The sequence below is a fragment of the Azolla caroliniana genome, unplaced genomic scaffold (genome assembly GCF_043228905.1).
Source record: "Azolla caroliniana isolate FFs.n. ecotype wild unplaced genomic scaffold, voAzoCaro1.0.p SCAF_11, whole genome shotgun sequence".
Lineage (NCBI taxonomy): Eukaryota > Viridiplantae > Streptophyta > Polypodiopsida > Salviniales > Salviniaceae > Azolla > Azolla caroliniana.
The window spans coordinates 9,127,998-9,146,281 of record NW_028230446.1 but is presented as its reverse complement, the minus strand read 5'-3'; the positions used below and the strand labels follow the sequence as shown (position 1 = coordinate 9,146,281).

The 18,284-nt window shown below is 40.5% G+C and overlaps 1 protein-coding gene and 1 pseudogene across 1 annotated transcript; one reads left to right on the top strand and one right to left on the bottom strand.

Annotated features, from left to right (window-relative positions):
• The first annotated feature begins 3,909 nt into the window (after positions 1-3,909).
• Positions 3,910-17,608, top strand: LOC147857708 (uncharacterized). Its single transcript, XM_087327417.1, has 6 exons — positions 3,910-4,955; positions 5,115-5,265; positions 12,856-13,140; positions 13,210-13,366; positions 13,473-13,551; positions 16,978-17,608. Exons 1-6 carry the CDS (start codon positions 4,300-4,302, stop codon positions 17,162-17,164), a joined length of 1,515 nt encoding a protein of 504 aa, XP_087183543.1. The 5' UTR covers positions 3,910-4,299; the 3' UTR covers positions 17,165-17,608.
• On the bottom strand, positions 9,717-11,594 carry LOC147857709 (uncharacterized; annotated as a pseudogene).
• Positions 17,609-18,284: the final 676 nt, after the last annotated feature.

Here is an 18,284-nt window from a genome sequence, read left to right as displayed (position 1 = left end):
TTACGGGGGAGTGTCGAATACGAGTGTATAATGGCCGTATTCACACTGTCCCTTTGGACAACCCAAGGTTGGGCTATTTCTGTAAATAGCATAAAGGGTAGTTGCCCTAGGATAGTCACTATATAAAGTGACTATGTAACCTTTAGTGAGAGAAGTTGTTGGTTGTCATTTGTAACTGTTTATTAAGAAATAAAACATTTCTTTGTGCCTATCTCTCTCTCTCTCTCTCTATGTATCTTGTTCATTCTCATATACAGGTCCTTAAACATCACAGATGTTGTTTGTTCTTTCACACTGACGACCTTGTCCCCAACATTCTGGACCCTCCACAAGTAGGAGGTGTCAAGGCGGTGCTGGGAACTGCCAATCAAAGGCCGACACGGAATGATGGTATTGTCGCAAGAAAGACCATCGGGAGAGCGAGTTTTGGAAGAAGCGTGCCGATATAGACAAATCCAGATCCGGCAAGGGTAGACAAGGAAGTTGATAAAGGTCGCACTACATGGGAGGATAAGAAGGATCCGGAACCGGAAAAACCAAAAAGGGGCTAGCCTTTGTGATGAAGCACAAGGCACACTTGATGAAGAAGACCACTTCTGGAGTAGAGGAAGTATGGTACGTTGACTCTAGAGCATCAAATCACATGTTGAGCCATGCAGAATGGTTCTCATACTTGGAGAAATCGGAGCAACCAGGAGTTGTCGAAACCGGATACGACACTCCTCACCCGATCAAACATGTCTGAGAAGTTCCCCTCAACCATGCCCAACAAAGAGGGAAGCTCATGAACGTGTTGCACATTCTGACAATTATAAAGAACCTGGTATCGGTTAGCCAGATCGTCGACCAAGGGATGCAGGTACGATTTATGAATCTCGAGTGTTTCATTGAGGACGAAGGCCGGATAATTGCACAAGGCCGCTGGGATGGGAGGATGTTCATCCTCAATACCAACAACACCAACGCCGCCTTGTTTGCCAAAGGACAGAAGATCGAATCAGATATCGATCTGTGGTACAAGCGAATTGGCCACGACAACTATAGGAGGCGTCAAGACTTGTAATCGAGATAATTTGTTCTCAGGTTGCCAAAATTCAGTGGCCGGAAGGCCCAAATTTGTGAAGCCTACCAACTCGAGAAACAACACCGGTTTCCATTCCACACAAAAAAGAAATCGGACCCGTAACAAGCTCAACTTTATACATTCAAATGTATGGGGACTGACACAAAATGGCAGACTTGGTGGGAGTCGATATTTTGTTTCCTTCATCAATGACTTCAGCAGGCACACATGGATCTATTTGATTGAGAGGGAAAGCAAAGTCTTCGAGTGTTTCCGGAATTTCTAGAGCTTAGTTGAATGGGAAATGGGAAGGAAGATCAAGTGTCTACGGTCGGATGGTGGAAATTAGTACTTTTCCAGCCAATTCAACCGGTATCTACAACAAGAAGGAATTCAGTTGCAGGTACATGCTAGAACAAAACGGCATTGCCGAGCGGAAGGACCGGTTGATTGTCAACGCAGCAAGGGCGATGCTTGAGGAGAAAAGCATGCTCAAGTTCTACTGGGTAGAGGTGGTTTGGATGGCCGTCTACATTCAGAACCGGATCGGGGATAATGTGTCAACGCGCAAGCTGTATTTCAGGTGGAAACCGAATTGAAGACACCTTAGGATATTTGGTAGCATAGACAATGTGCATGTGCCATATGAGAGACGTAGGAAGTTAGACCCGAAGTCAGAGAAGTGCATATTGGTTGGCTACTCCCATGAGAAGAAGGGGTACAAATGTTATAAGCCCCGAACTAAGCAAGTTCGAGTAAGTCACGATGTCAAATTTGATGAGTCGGCATCTTGGTACTCTCTATCGACCCCAACTCCCGATTCCAACCCAATTCCGGAAGATGAGGCTAGTGAGGTCGAAGAGGTCCACGTAGATGAAGAAGATTTCTGGACTTTAGATGAGAGTTCGATCTCATTTCGGCTGTTTGGGCCGAACGAGCGACTAAGTTGGAATGACCAGTCAGATGAAGAGCCAACAAGCAGTGAAGACTCAAATGTGCTCTCCCCACGCAAGGAACCGAGGAGACGGTTCACACGGAAAGAGAAAGGGAAGATGAAGATGTCGGAGTACGACACCGACTGAGCCGAGTCGGATCGGAGCGAATCCGACTCCCTATCCACTCAAGAATCTCTTTGTATAACATGTACATCTTGTTCTATATTATAGGTTTCTCCATAGTCTATACGCCCATTACGGGGAAGTGTCAAATACGGGTGTATAATGGCCGTATTCACATTGTCCATTGGACAATCTAGGTTTAGGACAATTCTGTAAATATGTCAAAGGCCAGTTGCCCTAGTCCAGTTAGTATATAACTGGCTTTGTAACCTAGCCCAAAGGGTTGTTGCATCCATTTCTGTTGTAACGTTGAGTTTTGAATAATAAAGTTACACATTGTGTGCCTGTCTATCTGTCTCCTTGATCTTGCTTTACTATGCTAACTTGGTGATCTTCTTAGCAAAGGTGTTGTTCATGTTTCCGCACTGACGGTCCCAAACTCCAACACATTCCTCCACGATTGAAATTGGTGCCTATAGTTCATCATGTTTCCAATGAATGGATCCAATTATCAACAAAGTACACGATGTCCCACCAAATAGTTCTCTCTTTTTAGCATGCACCTCGCTTGCACTCTTTTTCTTGAAGGCCCTAATGTGATCATAATGCTAATTTGTATATCCATCCAGTGGTATTCCTATAGTTTTCTCCATCGATGTTTGCTCGACCTCACGTAGTTTTGACAAGGAAAGGAAGATTGACAACCCATCGCGTGTCACTATGATTGAAGTCTCAAAGATCAAGACCTTTTTTAATGGAATGGAGAGAGTTGAAACGAAAGAGGATGCTTGTGACAGGGGAGCATCGAGAGAAAAAGGAAGTTGTGGGGTCAAGCTCAAGCTTAGCATACCAAATTATGTGACTCATGTAGAATGAATAAAAATGGGAAACAAGAAAAGATGGACACGCGTTATGAGAGGCACCTTTATGCCCTATGATATCCTATGATGGGTTATGCTTGAGAAAGAAAGGGGATATTGTTAGGATCTTTTTCCAACAGATATAACAAGAAGAACATGAAATGAGATAAAATCAAAGATAACAAAAAAGCTTAGCTCAATAATCAAGAGCACACAATATAAATGAAATGTCAAAGGTTGAAGTCTTGTTTGAATTAAGAGATGTACGATGATGGATATGAAGATTAACAATTTTCTTAGAGTATGTGTTCGAGGAAAATGAGTGCATGCTAAAAAGAGAGATTGTTTTTATAAGTTGGAGGAGTTTTGGAGGCCTAAAACGGGAGGAGGAGAGCTCATGGTCAAGGGGTTGGATTTTGGATCAAGGCGCTTCAATTGTTGGAATTTCGAAACGGGCTTAGGGGAGCAAATCAAGAGGATGTTCAAGATCATTGATAACAATAGGCAAGGAAATAGTCTTGTTGGTCCTTTGAACCGAAACTTGAGGAACATCCCATCAAAGCTCTATTCGTCAATTGTATAAGTATCCACAAATCTTATATCTCTTTCTTCTAATTAATTTTCCAATTAAGTTTATCCATATCTACACAAGTGTACGAAAAGAATATAAGAAAATCCAAGGACCAAAGGTCACAAATCGAGTCCAGTCCATCCTCTATGATTCAAGTCCCTGGTGGTCTCACTCACGTTTCAGTGCACACACATGTATTTTGGTGACACCCTTGAGCTAGCATCATCCTTTGAGTGCTAAACCATGAAGGACCCAAAATGCTTTGTTTCAACTTTGAAATCATGTAAGAAATGTGTGTTGATTAGCTGCAATAGCAAAAATAATTAAAGTGGAGAACGAGTTTGGTGTGGTACGGCAAAAGTGGTCTGGGTTTTGACGACGGCCTCTCCAAATCAGAGATGGAATGAGAAGGAGCAGAGAGAAGAAAATGTTATTTGAACTGATAATGGGATAACCCAAACGAAGTGGTCCGGAAAAGAGACTGACAACCAGGGAAGCGGAGGGAGAAGGAGGATAGGCTTAGATTGTTTTTCTCCACCACGAGAATTAATGTGCACCATGCATTCATATTGGGTCTGCTGATTATGTAGAAGACCTAGTTTTTTCTTGCAATTACAAGGTTAACTCCTCCCCCTCATCATCATCTTCTTCTTGAGCAATGGTATTCTAGGGTTTGTTGCATCTTTTGTGAAAGGGTCTTTGTGCCATACTACATTGCTTTATTATCTAGTTAGGGCTTGCAAACAAATGGATGCCCTGGTTTGTAGATATGGATGGAACCCATGTTTGCTTAAATCTTCCCACATGTCGTTCTCCAGAAGAAACATGAGGAAAAGGCAACATCTTTTTGTGTCTATGGATGGTATATACCCAAGAGCTCTCTATACCTCCATACCCATTCAAGCTACCTTAGCCATTCCAACTGAATTCGACATGAGTCTTTCAGTGGTGGCACCACCTCCTTGTCAAGGACCTTCGCTTCAGCTGGATAGTTTCAGTGTTATCGGTGGAAATAAGCTTTCAGGCCATGTGAACATCAGTGGTGCAAAAAACTCTGCATTGGCAGTTTTAGCGGGATCATTATGCTCCTCGGAAGAGGTATGTTTGAGGTTGGTTCCTGACTTACTTGATGTTAAAATGATGCTCCAAGTGCTAAGGTCATTGGGAGTTCATGCTCGGCAATGTGGATCTGATGTATATATCAATGCAAGAGGTCTTGCATCTGCTGAACCATGTGTGAATGCCATTCAGAAGATTAGGGCCGGTTTCTTTGTGATCGGAGCTCTTGTTGCACGACATGGAGAAGCAATACTAGCCCTTCCAGGTGGTTGTTGCATAGGTTCAAGACCCATTGATATCCATTTGCGAGGATTGGAGGCCCTCGGTGCTAAAATCGAGGTCAGGTAATATAAAATTACATTATAACTTTATGCTACTTACACATGCTGTAATTTTCACACTAAAGCACTAAGTGGGTCCAGGGTAATTGTTGAAGCTTCATAATCCAATTGTTTTGCATGCTTTGCTTCCTTTGTGAAAGATGTGCTTGTGTGTCTTTACAGGCAAGGAAAAGTACATGCCTATGCAAAAAATGGTAGGAGACTTACCGGAGGCAACTTCCATTTCGATTTTCCAAGTGTTGGCGCCACAGAGACACTTATGATGGCTGCTTGCTTGGCTGATGGGGAGTCAGTCTTATCAAATGTAGCTCGGGTATGTATTTTTATGGTTCTTCGTAAAATTCCTAGATTTAAAGAGGGAACTACCAAAGAAGAAAAATAAGAGCCTTTGTTTTGTTATAAGGAATTGTCTGAAGGAGGCTTCCAGAGATTCACATCAATTTAGTACTGATGCCATGGAGAATGCTTCAACATTTCATGAATTTGGTTCTTTTGGCATAATAATAGGTTATATTCTTTGGCCCCAATCTATTAATGACCTAAGGGGTGGCTAAGGCCTCTCTTATATAGGGAGCTCACATATTGCATGGATGGAGCTTGTTTGGTACTAGACAGAATCATAGCCCATGATTAAACATTAGACATTGACCATTCCCTAATTCATGTGAATGTCATCAACCATGCCCTATTGTACTATATGTTGTACACCTTTTGAAGTTCCTATTTGCGAGCATTTGTGAAAGGGTCAGAAATGATGTCAATAGGGCTGAGGAATACTCAAGAGTCACCCAAGTATGGGCGCTTTAGGTGCAACAGTAGAGTGATGGCTGAAAAGATAGAGAGCGCAACAATTGGAGGAGCTCACTTTTTTTTTTGAAGTGAGATGTAAAAGTTCTAAACTTATGTTTTATATGATCCATTTAGGGTTGGCCAAGTTCACATTGATCTTGGCCCAAAAATAAAGAATAAGTGATAAGTGATTTTTGGCCTTTATAAGTAGGCCTATAGACATGTATACATTAAAAGGGGGCCATTTAGGGCCTTTACCCCAACAACCTCCCACTTAAAGGCATAGATGATGCCTTTAAGCTACGTAACTCCCACTATCTGTATACATATATGATGTTGTGCTTTGAGAAAACACTTGGTGAGTACATCTGTAGGGTTCTATGATGTGTGAACCTTTATCAATATAGCATTCTTTGCCAAACAAACTCACTACAAAGACGTGCTAACAATATTGCTTCCTTGGAAGCCTCAGTGGCTGAAATATATTCAGCATTGGTAGTGGACAAAGCAACAACCTTTTGCAGCCTATTGCACCGTGATACAACATCACCTGCAAGTGTGGATACATAGCCACTTGTGGATTTCTGTGAATCCACGTCACCTGCCATGTTAGAGTCAAAGGAACCCTTCAGCTCTAATGGGTCTTTTCCATAACAGACACATTTATTTTTAGTCCCTTTTAAATACCTCATAATGGACTTTTTTGCATTCCAATATGCTTTGCTTGGATTAGCCATGAATCGGCTTACAACCCCCATTGCATAGGCAATATCAGGTCTAGTAGCAAACATCGCATACATAAGTGAACCACAAGCTAAAGCATAAGGTACACCTTGCAGGTCATTGATTGCTTCTTGTATCTTAGAACAATATTCTTTAGAGATTTTATCATATGGGAATATCTTTAAAAAAGTGGGAGAGAAAGAAGGCATTTAAAGCGTTGTAGATTCTAGAGAGAGAAGGCATTTAAAGAGGTGCAGATTCTAGAGAGAGAAGAATCTAGGAAGAGTAAATGAAGAAAAGTGATAATAATGATGAAAGAGAGTGCAGGTCTAGAGCTGGCACCCTCCAACACCTCCTCTCAGCTCCAAAACGGCAATCCAACATTGAGTCGACCAAGGAGTTGATCAATGGCTTGCTTTGTAAGTGGCTTAGTAAATAAATCAGCCACATTTTCTTGAGTAGGACAATATGCCAAGTTGACAACTTTGATGACTTGTGAGTAGGCCGTGAGACCTACTCCCATGTATGATTCCGCTCAATGTAATCAAGTTCAACTTCCATTGCTGCTTTGCACTTTGGAAGAACAAGGGCCTCTTTTGCTGTTGTGGGTTCTTGTGATTGCACAACCGTGCATAGTAAGGCAAAGTTGCATGAGTGAAGAGGCTGTTGTGACCTACGTGTTCTTTTCATGTTGGTCAAAGAACCATGTGTATACTCATGAAGTTCAGCTTCGGAGAGATGAGAATCACGAATGGTGGCTTGAAACCACTTGGGAAGTGGTGGAAGCTGGTTTGTAGAGGGAGGGGAAACAACTGGAGTTGAGGGCGAGGTTTGAGTTGTTGGCGAAGTTAGAGATTGAGCAGAAGGAGATGGGGGTCTTGAAGGTGAGACATCTTTGTCTAAAATAGGAGATTCCGGAGCAGCTGGGATTCCAACCGTGAACTCAGATGAAATCTTAGAGTCGTCTGGCTTAGACTCCACAAAATGAACATCCCTAGAGATGACTAGGACTTTGATTCTAAATCCCATAACCTGCATGCTTTAGATTGTGTGCTGTAACCAAGAAATTTGCATTTCTTGGTTTTGGACTCAAATTTAGTCCTTTTATGATCTGAAATGTGAACATAAGCATCACAACCAAAGACTTTAAAATGAGATATTGAGGGCTTTACACCTGTAAATGCTTCTGCAGGGGCCATTGCAACAATTGCTTTTGTTGGGCAACAGTTGATGATGTGGACTGCTGTGTTGACAGCTTCACCCCAAAACAAGAGAGGAAGATCAGATTGAGATAGCATCATACAAGCCATCTCTTGGACTGTCCGGTTCTTCCTCTCCACAACACCATTTTGTTGAGTATTGGGTGTAGAAAATTGGCGAGCAATGCCTCATTGAGAGCAAAAATGGTGGAAACCTTGAGAGATAAACTCTCCACCATTGTCGGACCTGATCTTTCGAACTTTCTTTGATGTCTCGTTCTCCACAAGAGATTCCCATTCCTAAAATTTAGTGAAGGCTTGAGATTTTTCTACAAGAAAATAAACCCAAACCTTGTGGGAGCCATCAATTATAAGCATGAAGTAGCGTGCACCACCAAGAGTAGTGGTTTTCATGGGACCACAAAGATCCATGTGCACTAACTCCAAGATAGGTGTTGCAATGGTGAGTGGCCTCATGTGGGAAAGGCTCTCGATGTTGCTTGCCATGAAAACAAGCAACACATGAGGTATTGGGAGTTTTGAAAATAGAAAGACGCTCAACTAGTTGGGAAGAGGAGAGCTTTTGAAGAGAATCATAGTTGAGATGACCAAACCTAGCATGCCACAACGTGGGATCTTCTTGTGCCACCAAGGCATGAGAGCCTTGAAGAAGATGAGATTTGGATTTTTCCAAGGGGCCGTGGGAACTTTTCAGGTGGTATAAACCCCCTTCTTGTGTGCCACTAGCTACAATTTGTAGGCTATTGGGGTCAATGACTTCCAAAACTGAGCTATCAAAGTAGACTCCATAACCTTGCTTAGTGATTTGGTAGACCGAAAGTAGGTTGGCAGAGATGCGAGGCACATGTAGCACATCTTGAAGAACGACAGGTTCTTCATTTGAAGAATTGTTAAGAAGCATATTACCCACACATGAAGCCTCAATGCTTGAGGCGTCTCCTATGGAGATTTGGGAGGAGCTAGGCTTCACATCATGCAAAATGGATTTGCCATAGGTCATGTGTGAAGTGGCACCACTATCTACTAACCACTCATCAATGGTTGAGGTAGTTGGTCCACCCAAGTGTGAAGTATGTTCCTCAATGCCAAGGAAAACTGTTTCTTTGGCTGAGTGGGCCGAGTTGGATTTCAGTGTTTCTTAGCATTGTCCCTTTTCTTTTTCTGACAATCGGGCTGAATGTGACCTTTGTAGCCACAATAATGACAAGTGAGCTCTTTGTAGGCTGGGTTGTTTGGTGGTCTTGGATTGGGTTTGTTGTAGGAGTTACCATTTGGCTTCCACTTGCCGTTACTTTTCGCATGTAGAAGTGTCTCATTGGAAGTTTGAGCACTTTTCTTCCTTGTTGCCCTGTCTTGTAGCATGCCAAGAAATGTATTCATGTCAGGTGCGTGGGAAGAAGAGAAATTGTGTCACAAAAACCTGAGAATGACTCAGGCAAATTTATCATTAGACGATGCACAAACTCAACTTCAGTTGACTTGCTTCCCAAAGAAACTAGTTCTTTTTGGAGCGTAACAAATTGCGTTATTTGATCCATGATGTTGGGAGTGTCATGAATCTTGAGATTTGCTATTTGGCTCTCAATAGCTATCATTTGAGCATGATTAGCTCGATGATACCTCTTTTTGATGGCTGCCCATAGTTCGTTGGCTATCTCTTCATCTGTATTTTGAAATTGACGAGCGATGCTCGGTTTAATATTAAACATGAGGAAAGCATGAGCACGAGAATCCTTATCTAGCCAAGCTTCAATCTCAGCGTTAGATGAGCCAGCAACTGATTTGGTTGAAGAAGATGAAGTTATCGGTGGTTTCTTGTCACTACCATTGACTACATTCCATAGACAATGGTACTGTAGCAAGGTCTTTATTTGCAGTTCCAAATCCAAGTAATTGTTCCCATCCAAGATGGACTCTTTGGGGAGTTGGGGAATGGTTGATGATGATGGTGGCATGTGAGGCCATGAATATCCTCCTCTTGAGCTACAATTGGACAATTTGCAGCAGCTGTAAGTAGATGCTCAGGGTCTTTCTACTTCTCCCTAGATGCTAGGTGAGGCTTGGATGAGGGGAAAAGACAAAAAGAAGAACCTCCTCTGTAGGTTGGGAGGGTGGCTGCCAAGAGAACCTCCTCTATAGGGTTGGGAGGGAGGGATAAAAGAAGATAGGTCTGTGCAATTTGGAAAAAAAAAATCAGGCTGAGGATATAGAGACCTCACTGCTCTGATACCATGTGAGAAATGCTATTAATAGCAGCAGCAGACCAATTGTTAGAACAAATTAGACACAACCAAGCTGTGAGAAGGCTGTTAGACAGCTGTAGAAAAAATGGTTGCAAAGAGTAGAGACACAACCAAAGAATAGAGCTTGTTTTTAAGTAGCAACAGAAAATGATCATCTTACAAAAGAGGCTGGTATAGCCTATTTATACAAAATTGGGAATGGTTGTTTGGTAGTTAAGAGATTATTGTACTACCAAATAGCTACAATAAACTAGGAATAAAAGGGAATATCTTGGAAAAAGTGGAAGAGAAAGAAGACATTTAAAGCGTTGTAGATTCTAGAGAGAGATGGCATTTAAAGAGGTGCAGATTCTAGAGAGAGAAGAATCTAGGAAGAGTAAATGAAAAAAAGAGATAATAATGATGAAAGAGAGTGCAGGTTTGGAGTTGGCACCCTTGAACAATCAACCACTTCAACTCTTCTCTTTCTCTATTAATTTAACTTTCTTTCTCTTTATATTTACTAGTTTTATCTTAAAAAACTTGTTTATTAAAAGAAGTTGTTTTGGGAGGACTCACTCAAACTCACCTCTATTTGCGAAGAGGCATTTGAGATAGACCACTTCAACTTCTTCGTTTTCTTGCTTTGCCTTTCTTTTGTTTAGTTTTTGTCTTGTGTTTAGCAGGCCACCATCTTCTTGCGCGACCTTTGCATCCTTCACCCTCGTGAGCTTCTTCACTCACTTTCTTTTCTTCTTCCTCGCTTCCCCTCTCCCCTCTTCGGCTACCATGGGAGTGACTTTTATAGGGGGTCAACCACCCTACCACCCTCCTTGAGGTGGTTGACAAACCGCCTCATGCATGGGCAATTGTTTCTTCTTATTTTTTTATTTTACATTCAAGAAATTACAAAATCATTGTCATCTAATTTTGAATCCCCCTTTTTGATATAATTATATTTTTGTCTCAAGTAGCATTGATCCTTCCGAAGGCTGTATATTTTGGCTTCCGAACTCCAATCTATGAACCGAAAAATTGTATATGCTCCTTGTCTCAAGCTCTAGAAGGAAAATTTACTTGTAAAGATTTTTATGATTGTTTCTATATCGTGAAACCTCAACTTCACGACAACGTCTCACCCAATGGTCCACATTGTTAGACAATAGGTCTGCATCAGGTGGTATGTCTAAATCATCATTATTAGGCCACTGTCCATTATTTTCAGCACCATTTTCAACATTATTATTTGCTTGCATATTCCCCTCAGGATCCTCCTCTTGCTGTCCAACGTCTTCTGGCTCCAAAACCACTGGATCATCAATATTTTTAGTCCTTTGTGGTGCATCCCGAGGGTCAAAGCTGGGTCTAACAGGTGGCTGATCATGCTGAAATCTAACTCTTTTATGGTCATCATTTGAGACACAATTGTTTTGAAGCAGCCTTGCCTTATTGAAAACAACATCCCGGCTGTGTACAACCTTCTTGAGTTAGGGTATCCAAATCTTGTAAGCCATTTCGTCTTCTTCACCATATTCCATGAAGAGGCCTTTAATGGACTTGGCATCAAGTTTGTTTCTCAGGTAAGGCCTAATATGTACAAAAGCCTCGTAGCCAAAGACACGTAAGTGATCATATGAAGCAGGTTTGCTAGACCAAACCTATTCAGGGATGTCACATTTTAAAGACATGTAAGGGGATCTATTGCATACATGTATTGCAGTTTTGAGTGTGTCTCCCCAAAATCTATGAGTGAGATTAGTGGTGGACAGCATGCATCTCACCCTCTCAGAAAGTGTTCTATTAGAAGAGGGGCTGTATGGAACAATAACCTAAACCCTAAACCCAAAATTTCCCAAAATTTCTTGAATTTAGCACTTTTATACTCACCACCATTGTTTGTACGCAAACATTTCAGATTTCTACCTGTTTGGGTGGTCACAAATCATGAAAATGGTTAAATGTAGGAAAGGGTTCATCCTTAGATTTAAGCAATTGAACCCAAATTTTTCTAGAGAAATCATTAACAAATGAAATAAAATACAAAGCACCCACCCTCTGTAGATTTGGTGGGCATGCTACACACATAAGAATAAACAAGATAAAGTATACAAGACTTACAAGCCACTCTAGAGTAAAAGGAACACTTCACTTGCTTTCCATATTGACATTCATTACAAAAATCAAGCTTTTTATCTTTTGCATCAAGCTTCTTTAGATTACAAAGCCTAGTGAGACACTTTTGGCTCATATGGCCAAGTCTCTTATGCCACAAATCCATATGGGAGTGAACTTCAGCCAAAGCAATAAACTTGCTTGATAAAGCATTTCCTTGTAAGCAATATAGAGTTCCCTTCTTTGTGCCTTTCACAATCAGCCTTGAACCTTTTCTCATTTTCCATGATCCTCTCTCAAAGAGAATGCTATAACCATGCATATCCATTTGACCCACAAAAGCAAGCTCTTCTTGATCTTGGTACATAATATACATCATGCAAAACCAGCTCATTAGTACCATTTGTAGAAAAATGCACTGTGCCAATACCCTCAATGGAACATGCATGATTGTTTCCAAGGCATCCATGGCCATGGCGGCCTGCAGTAAAAGTAGAAAAACAAATTCATCTTGATTCGGGGCCCATATGTTCACCTTATAGTAGAATCAAAAGTCTTCTTAAACTCTGAAATACAGCACTATATTATGAACCTACCATCTTTCAAGAGAATGATAATGGTGATCAGATGCATAATCATGCAATATTTAATCATAAAAATCAGCTCTCCCTATATCTTGTTATGTTTTCTAGGTTGTTCACCAATTTTGTGTTTTATGATTTCACTGGAAAATGTTTTATGGCTTGCTCTTAATGGTGTTAGAATGTTCATGTGGAACTCCTATTTTTCTGCAAATAAACCTTTGTAACACAACCTAATTACTTGAAACATATTTAGGAACCAGAAGTGGTGGATCTTGCTAGGTTTCTCATAGCGTGTGGTGCAAACATTGAGGGTGCTGGGACAAACAAACTCATTATAAAGGGTGTAAAGAAACTACATGGTACAGTTTACTCTGTTATCCCTGACCGTATTGAGGCAGGTACTTTCCTAATTGCAGCAGCAATCATGCAGTCAAGTATATCCTTGTCTCCTGTCATACCGAATCACTTGACGGCAGTTGTGGAAAAATTGACAAGAATTGGCTGCCATTTTAAGGAGCATGATGATGGAATTTTGCAGGTAGAACTTTAGAAAATGTAATATACGTCAATTCTTTTCACATGTTTTGACTCATCTGTGATTCTCCAGATTATCCCTTCTTCAAGTCTTCGAGGTGTAAAGATGATTACAGGTCCGTATCCTGGTTTTCCAACTGATTTGCAACCTCAGCTTATGTCATTGATGATAATGTGCCATGGAGAGAGCTCAATAAAGGAGATGGTATTTGAGAACCGAATGAGTCATGGTAGCATATACGCTCATTTTTTTTTGTTATGTCACATGCATTTCATGTATGCAAAATATCCAGGGCTGATACTTACTACTTCTATGAACGTTTCGTACATGTTTAGCCAAGGAGCTTCAAAGGCTTGGCGCAAAAATATGTCTGTTGAGGAATGAAGCCATCATTAATGGCAGAGATATGGGAAGGTATCAATGCCATTCTTCAGTTTTCTCTTAAAATGATAATATTTGCATTGCTAATTATAAATTTAGATAACAAATCTGAGTTTTCTGTCACTAGAATATCTCCTGCAGTAATCCGATGAAAATGGTTTTGTTTATTCTGCATTTTCTGCAGTGCTGCCTAATTATTGTATCCTCTAGTTATCTGAAATGTTTGCGTAATCTCATCGTCCTCTGCGTTTTTTGTAATGTCTGACTAATCTCTGTCTCCTCTTTGGCTAATCTCCACATTCTTGATTTCTACAATGTTCCCTTTGCCCTTCGCTGTCTGGATTTCTCCGACTATACCTTGTACGTACTGTCCTAACTACAGGACACCATGGATTCTGAATGGACAGAAAATGAAGTATGGATCTCATCAAGACCCCAAGAAGATACCGTAGAAGAAAAGGATAGAATGTAAGCATCTCGGATAGTGCTAGAAGGGCACACAAGGCACCGAAAATGCAAGTTCCATTTGATGTTGGAAAAGGGAAACATGATCTATTATGCCATTTGATTGCGCAATCGTATCAGAGATGATATAGAAAGAGCATTAAGAGAGGAATTGCAAAATGGCATAGAGAAACAGAAATAGTAAGGGAAATTCAAACATGGGCAGAGATGGCTGAAGATGCCAAAGCTCAAGCTGAGCATGTGCTTAAAGAAATTAATGCAAACATTGCTTGGATGGAGGTAGTGATAAAGCGAAAAAGAGCATTAGTGAATAAGATGAAAATGATGGACGCTACATTAGAGGAACAAGCCATAAGGAAAATTTGTGCATTACATGTATTAATGGTTGGTTGGGCTGAAAAAGGAAGTCCACAAAAAGATGCCAAGAATGTCGGAACAAAGACTGTATTTAGCTAAATTTGAAGAGAATGTGTAGTGCTTGCTCCTAGGACAAGATGGAAAATGTTTAATGAAAGGCAACCTACCACACAAATGGCACGAATACACAGAGGCACTATATGATATCCCTAGGCAGTCCCACTCCCCTACCTGCATGGCTAGCGCTCACATGAATCCACATTTTTTACGCCACAAAATGCAATAAATGCCATTGATTGGTTCCAATTTGGGAAGACCTAGGATATGATACATTGGTAGGCCCATGATGTCTTGCTCCCATTGCTAGCGTACATCTTTAACAAAACTATGTTTGAAGGTTTCCCTACTCGACAGAACATACCATGGTGCCAATCCTCAAGAGTGGAGACCCCTGATGCCACACAACTATAGGACAATCATGATTGGCCATTACTTGACTGAACTATTTGGCTCGATCCTAGAGTCAGAATTGTGTATATGGGCAAAGTGAAATAGCTGTCATTCAGCTGGACAATCAGGCTTGTAGAATGATTTCACAACCTTGATCACATATTGACCCTTTGAGCCCTTATCAAAGAGGGCAGAGCCTATAAGAAAAGGATTTATTGCTGCTTTGTGGATTTCGGAAAAGTCTTCGACAATGTGCCGCATGCTCGGCTTATGCAATGGCTAGAAGCCCTCGGTGTCCCTATAGATATCTATGGGGAATCTATGCACTGTATGAATTTCTGTCAAGAAAAGTGCAGTCTCCCAATGGTTTGTTGGAGGTTGTGGCTTGCACAATTGGAGTAAACGAAGGATAGCTACTATTAACCATTGTCTTTGGTCACATAGAGAGATTTGGGGGTTCAGGAGCATGCCTAATGGGTATAACCATACAAATATTAACGTATGATTATGATATTCTGCTGATCGCGGACTCTCCGGGGGGGGACTTCAAAGAGATCTAAACACCGTAAAAGTATTTTCTATGGACAAAGGTTTTTCAATAAACATGAATAAAGCTATAGTGATGGTGTTTAACACCACTAAAGCATGGGTAAGAAGATCAAGTATTTTCTTCTTGGGAGAGGAAAAGGTGGCATACACACTCCTACAAATAACTAGGAATAACATGCATAGGGCCCAGATTCTCTTTACAGGAGGTTGCTTGTGCTTAACTTTCTCGTGGATATGAAGCCCTTGGTGCTATTGAAAGGCAATGTGCACATTTCTAGGTCTAAGTGCCATGAACTAAACTATGGCTATTCGATACACTTGTGATACCCACTCTTCTCTATGGAATAGAAACGTGGGGTCTGAGTCTTAACAATGCAAATAACTGCAAAGATTTTTAAAGAGACCTTTAGTTGTGCGTGATTGGTTGTATGATAAAGAGCAAAGCATTGGCCCGATGATATAGTCCAATCAAAGATGAGAGTAGTTCCTATAATCATTGAGACATTATTCCAAGCAATGTCTCGTATCCAACAACTTTGGGAGATCCCTAAACAAAGGTACTCAAGGTTAGCACTAAGTTCTTAAAAGCAACTTTCGGAACATGGAGACATTCATTGCTGATAAGTTAAAAATGCAGCAATAGTTCGAGTCACATGGCATAAGCGTAAATGCACTACAACCGTTCCAATATACCTTGGATTGGTCCCATCTAAACATGACCAAAATTGAAAATAATAGAGTGATTTGAACTAATGTTATTAACTTGGAAATCAAGATAACATGGAGCAGCTCCAAAATATAACTTGGTAGGACAATGTGAGTACACACTTTCTATATGCATCAGAGGATGGATTCATCAATAGGCCCTCTTATATGGACGTATGTCTTTCCATGAGTTGCACAATTGCATAGGTCTGCTGTAGCTTCATCACATCAGTTAGAGATTGAGATAGGGAGATATGCACGAATGCCTCTAGAAGGAAGAATTTGCCAATTGTTTAGGAAATTGTAGTGTTTTTTATGAAATAAGAGGGAGATACCATTGCCTTTTTAAGCAAGGCTTTCGCTCACTATGCAAGGTAATGGAATACAAGGACCGACAATGCTTGGGGTTTTTCTCGCTAGAACTTACGAGTCACAGGGAAAAATTATTGAAGGACAATAGCATGACCACACAATTTTCTTTAGCTCCATCACTCCTCATATACAAGTCAATCACGGACAGGCTACACAAATGGGCTCCCAACAAGGAGATAGCAAAGGGCCTAGAATAGATCAGGCAATAGCAATTTTCCATGCACATATGCCTCGGCCTCATGAACCATGATCCCTTGTCATCGCCGACAAAGTCCATTATCTCCCGGCATTGCAGGTGCTTCCCTCGCTTTGGAGACCTCTCCATTCTAAATCTACCTATGCTAGAGGTTTTTTGAAGGTGAAAATTGCAATATATTTGACGTGAGAATCTTATATGTATAGGTAACAAGATTCTTCAGTCACGTTTCATCTTATTTATTTTTTCGTTTACCTAGTAACACTTACAATGTAATCTTTTGTTGGTCTTATAGGTCATTTTGGCCTCTAGCATTTCATGCCAGCAATCATATAGACTAGGTATTTTATGCTTTTTCTTTGCAGTTTCTTGTCAGGTACACGTGTGAAGGCAAAGGACCTTAGGGCAGGTGCAGCTCTTGTACTTGCAGGGTTGGCTGCAGAGGGGATAACAACTATTGAAGGTGCAGAGCATGTGGATAGAGGCTATGAGGGGTTCGATAAGAAGTTGAGAATGCTGGGTGCAAACATAGAGAAAACAAAATCAGCCTAGCATTGTTTTTTGGCCATGATAATGAATAAACCGACCACCACCCTTCAACTCATATTCCTTTCTCTCCACAATCTTCTTCTGGATGTAAAATATATGCAAATTAATAACAGATATATAATATCTCAGCATTTCTTCCTTTATTTTGGTCAAAGACCGTAGTAACAAAGATAAAGACCATAGTCCTAATGCTATTCATATCCCACCATTTTTAGTAGGGGTGCACTACGTTAGTTGTGCCCTTCATATCTTGCACCCATTGTCATACATTTAAGGATGTCATAATAGGGTTGCAATCTTCGTATATGCTAAATTTTCTCAATGTATAACATGCATGAACTTGGCCAACAATAGATCCTCTTAATTTTTTAATGTGCAAATGGGAATGATGATTCTCATCATTCCTGTTTAGATAATAATTATCTGTAGGTTGAGTATTTCTCTTCATTATATTCTGTACCATAAAGAGTTTCCTCATCATGAGGTTTGTGTAAAATAATTTACGTTTTCAATGATCTTCAGTTTTGCAATTATCTTGCTGTACTAAGCTATATCTGTGCTTTGTATTCTCTTCCAAGTGAAATTGTCAGAATATATTGATTTAAGTGTCTCATTGGTATACAATGTTCTGGTGCCCACGAAGTAGAATAATACCAGCAAGGAATCAACTATACTGTCCAATTGTCCTAGCTATATGATAACATTTTTGCAGCATGGGAAGAAACACTATTGTAGAAATGAGCTAAGGGTGACTGAGCATGGGATGTATGTAACTTTGGTGTACTGGTAGTGGAAGATGGATCAATCAAGGGGCAATGACAATGAAGTGTGCATATTAAATATTCGTGAGTGGTTCAATTATTGCTCATGTCTCATAAAGATATGGTATATGCACTCACTTATCAAGGTCTAAATCAATAGCTTGACGCGAGTGAAAATTGTGCATTGGAGTATGTAGTGGGTGTGGTTTCAGCTCAAACCGAACTGCATTGTTAAGCCATGGTTTAACAATTGATTGGTTCCAATATAATTAAAAGATTTTGTTTTGTTCAATTATTATTAAATGGTTTGGTTTGGTTCTAAAACTCAAAATTACCACTTAAGAGGTTTAAGTGGTTAGGTT

Bases quoted from the DNA above. Each gene is read 5' to 3' on its own strand.
- LOC147857708 (XM_087327417.1), top strand. From the start codon at position 4,300: ATGGATGCCCTGGTTTGTAGATATGGATGGAACCCATGTTTGCTTAAA. The intron at 4,956-5,114 runs GTAATATAAAAT...GTGTCTTTACAG, and splicing joins GGTGCTAAAATCGAGGTCAG to GCAAGGAAAAGTACATGCCT. The intron at 13,552-16,977 runs GTATCAATGCCA...TTTTCTTTGCAG, and splicing joins AATGGCAGAGATATGGGAAG to TTTCTTGTCAGGTACACGTG.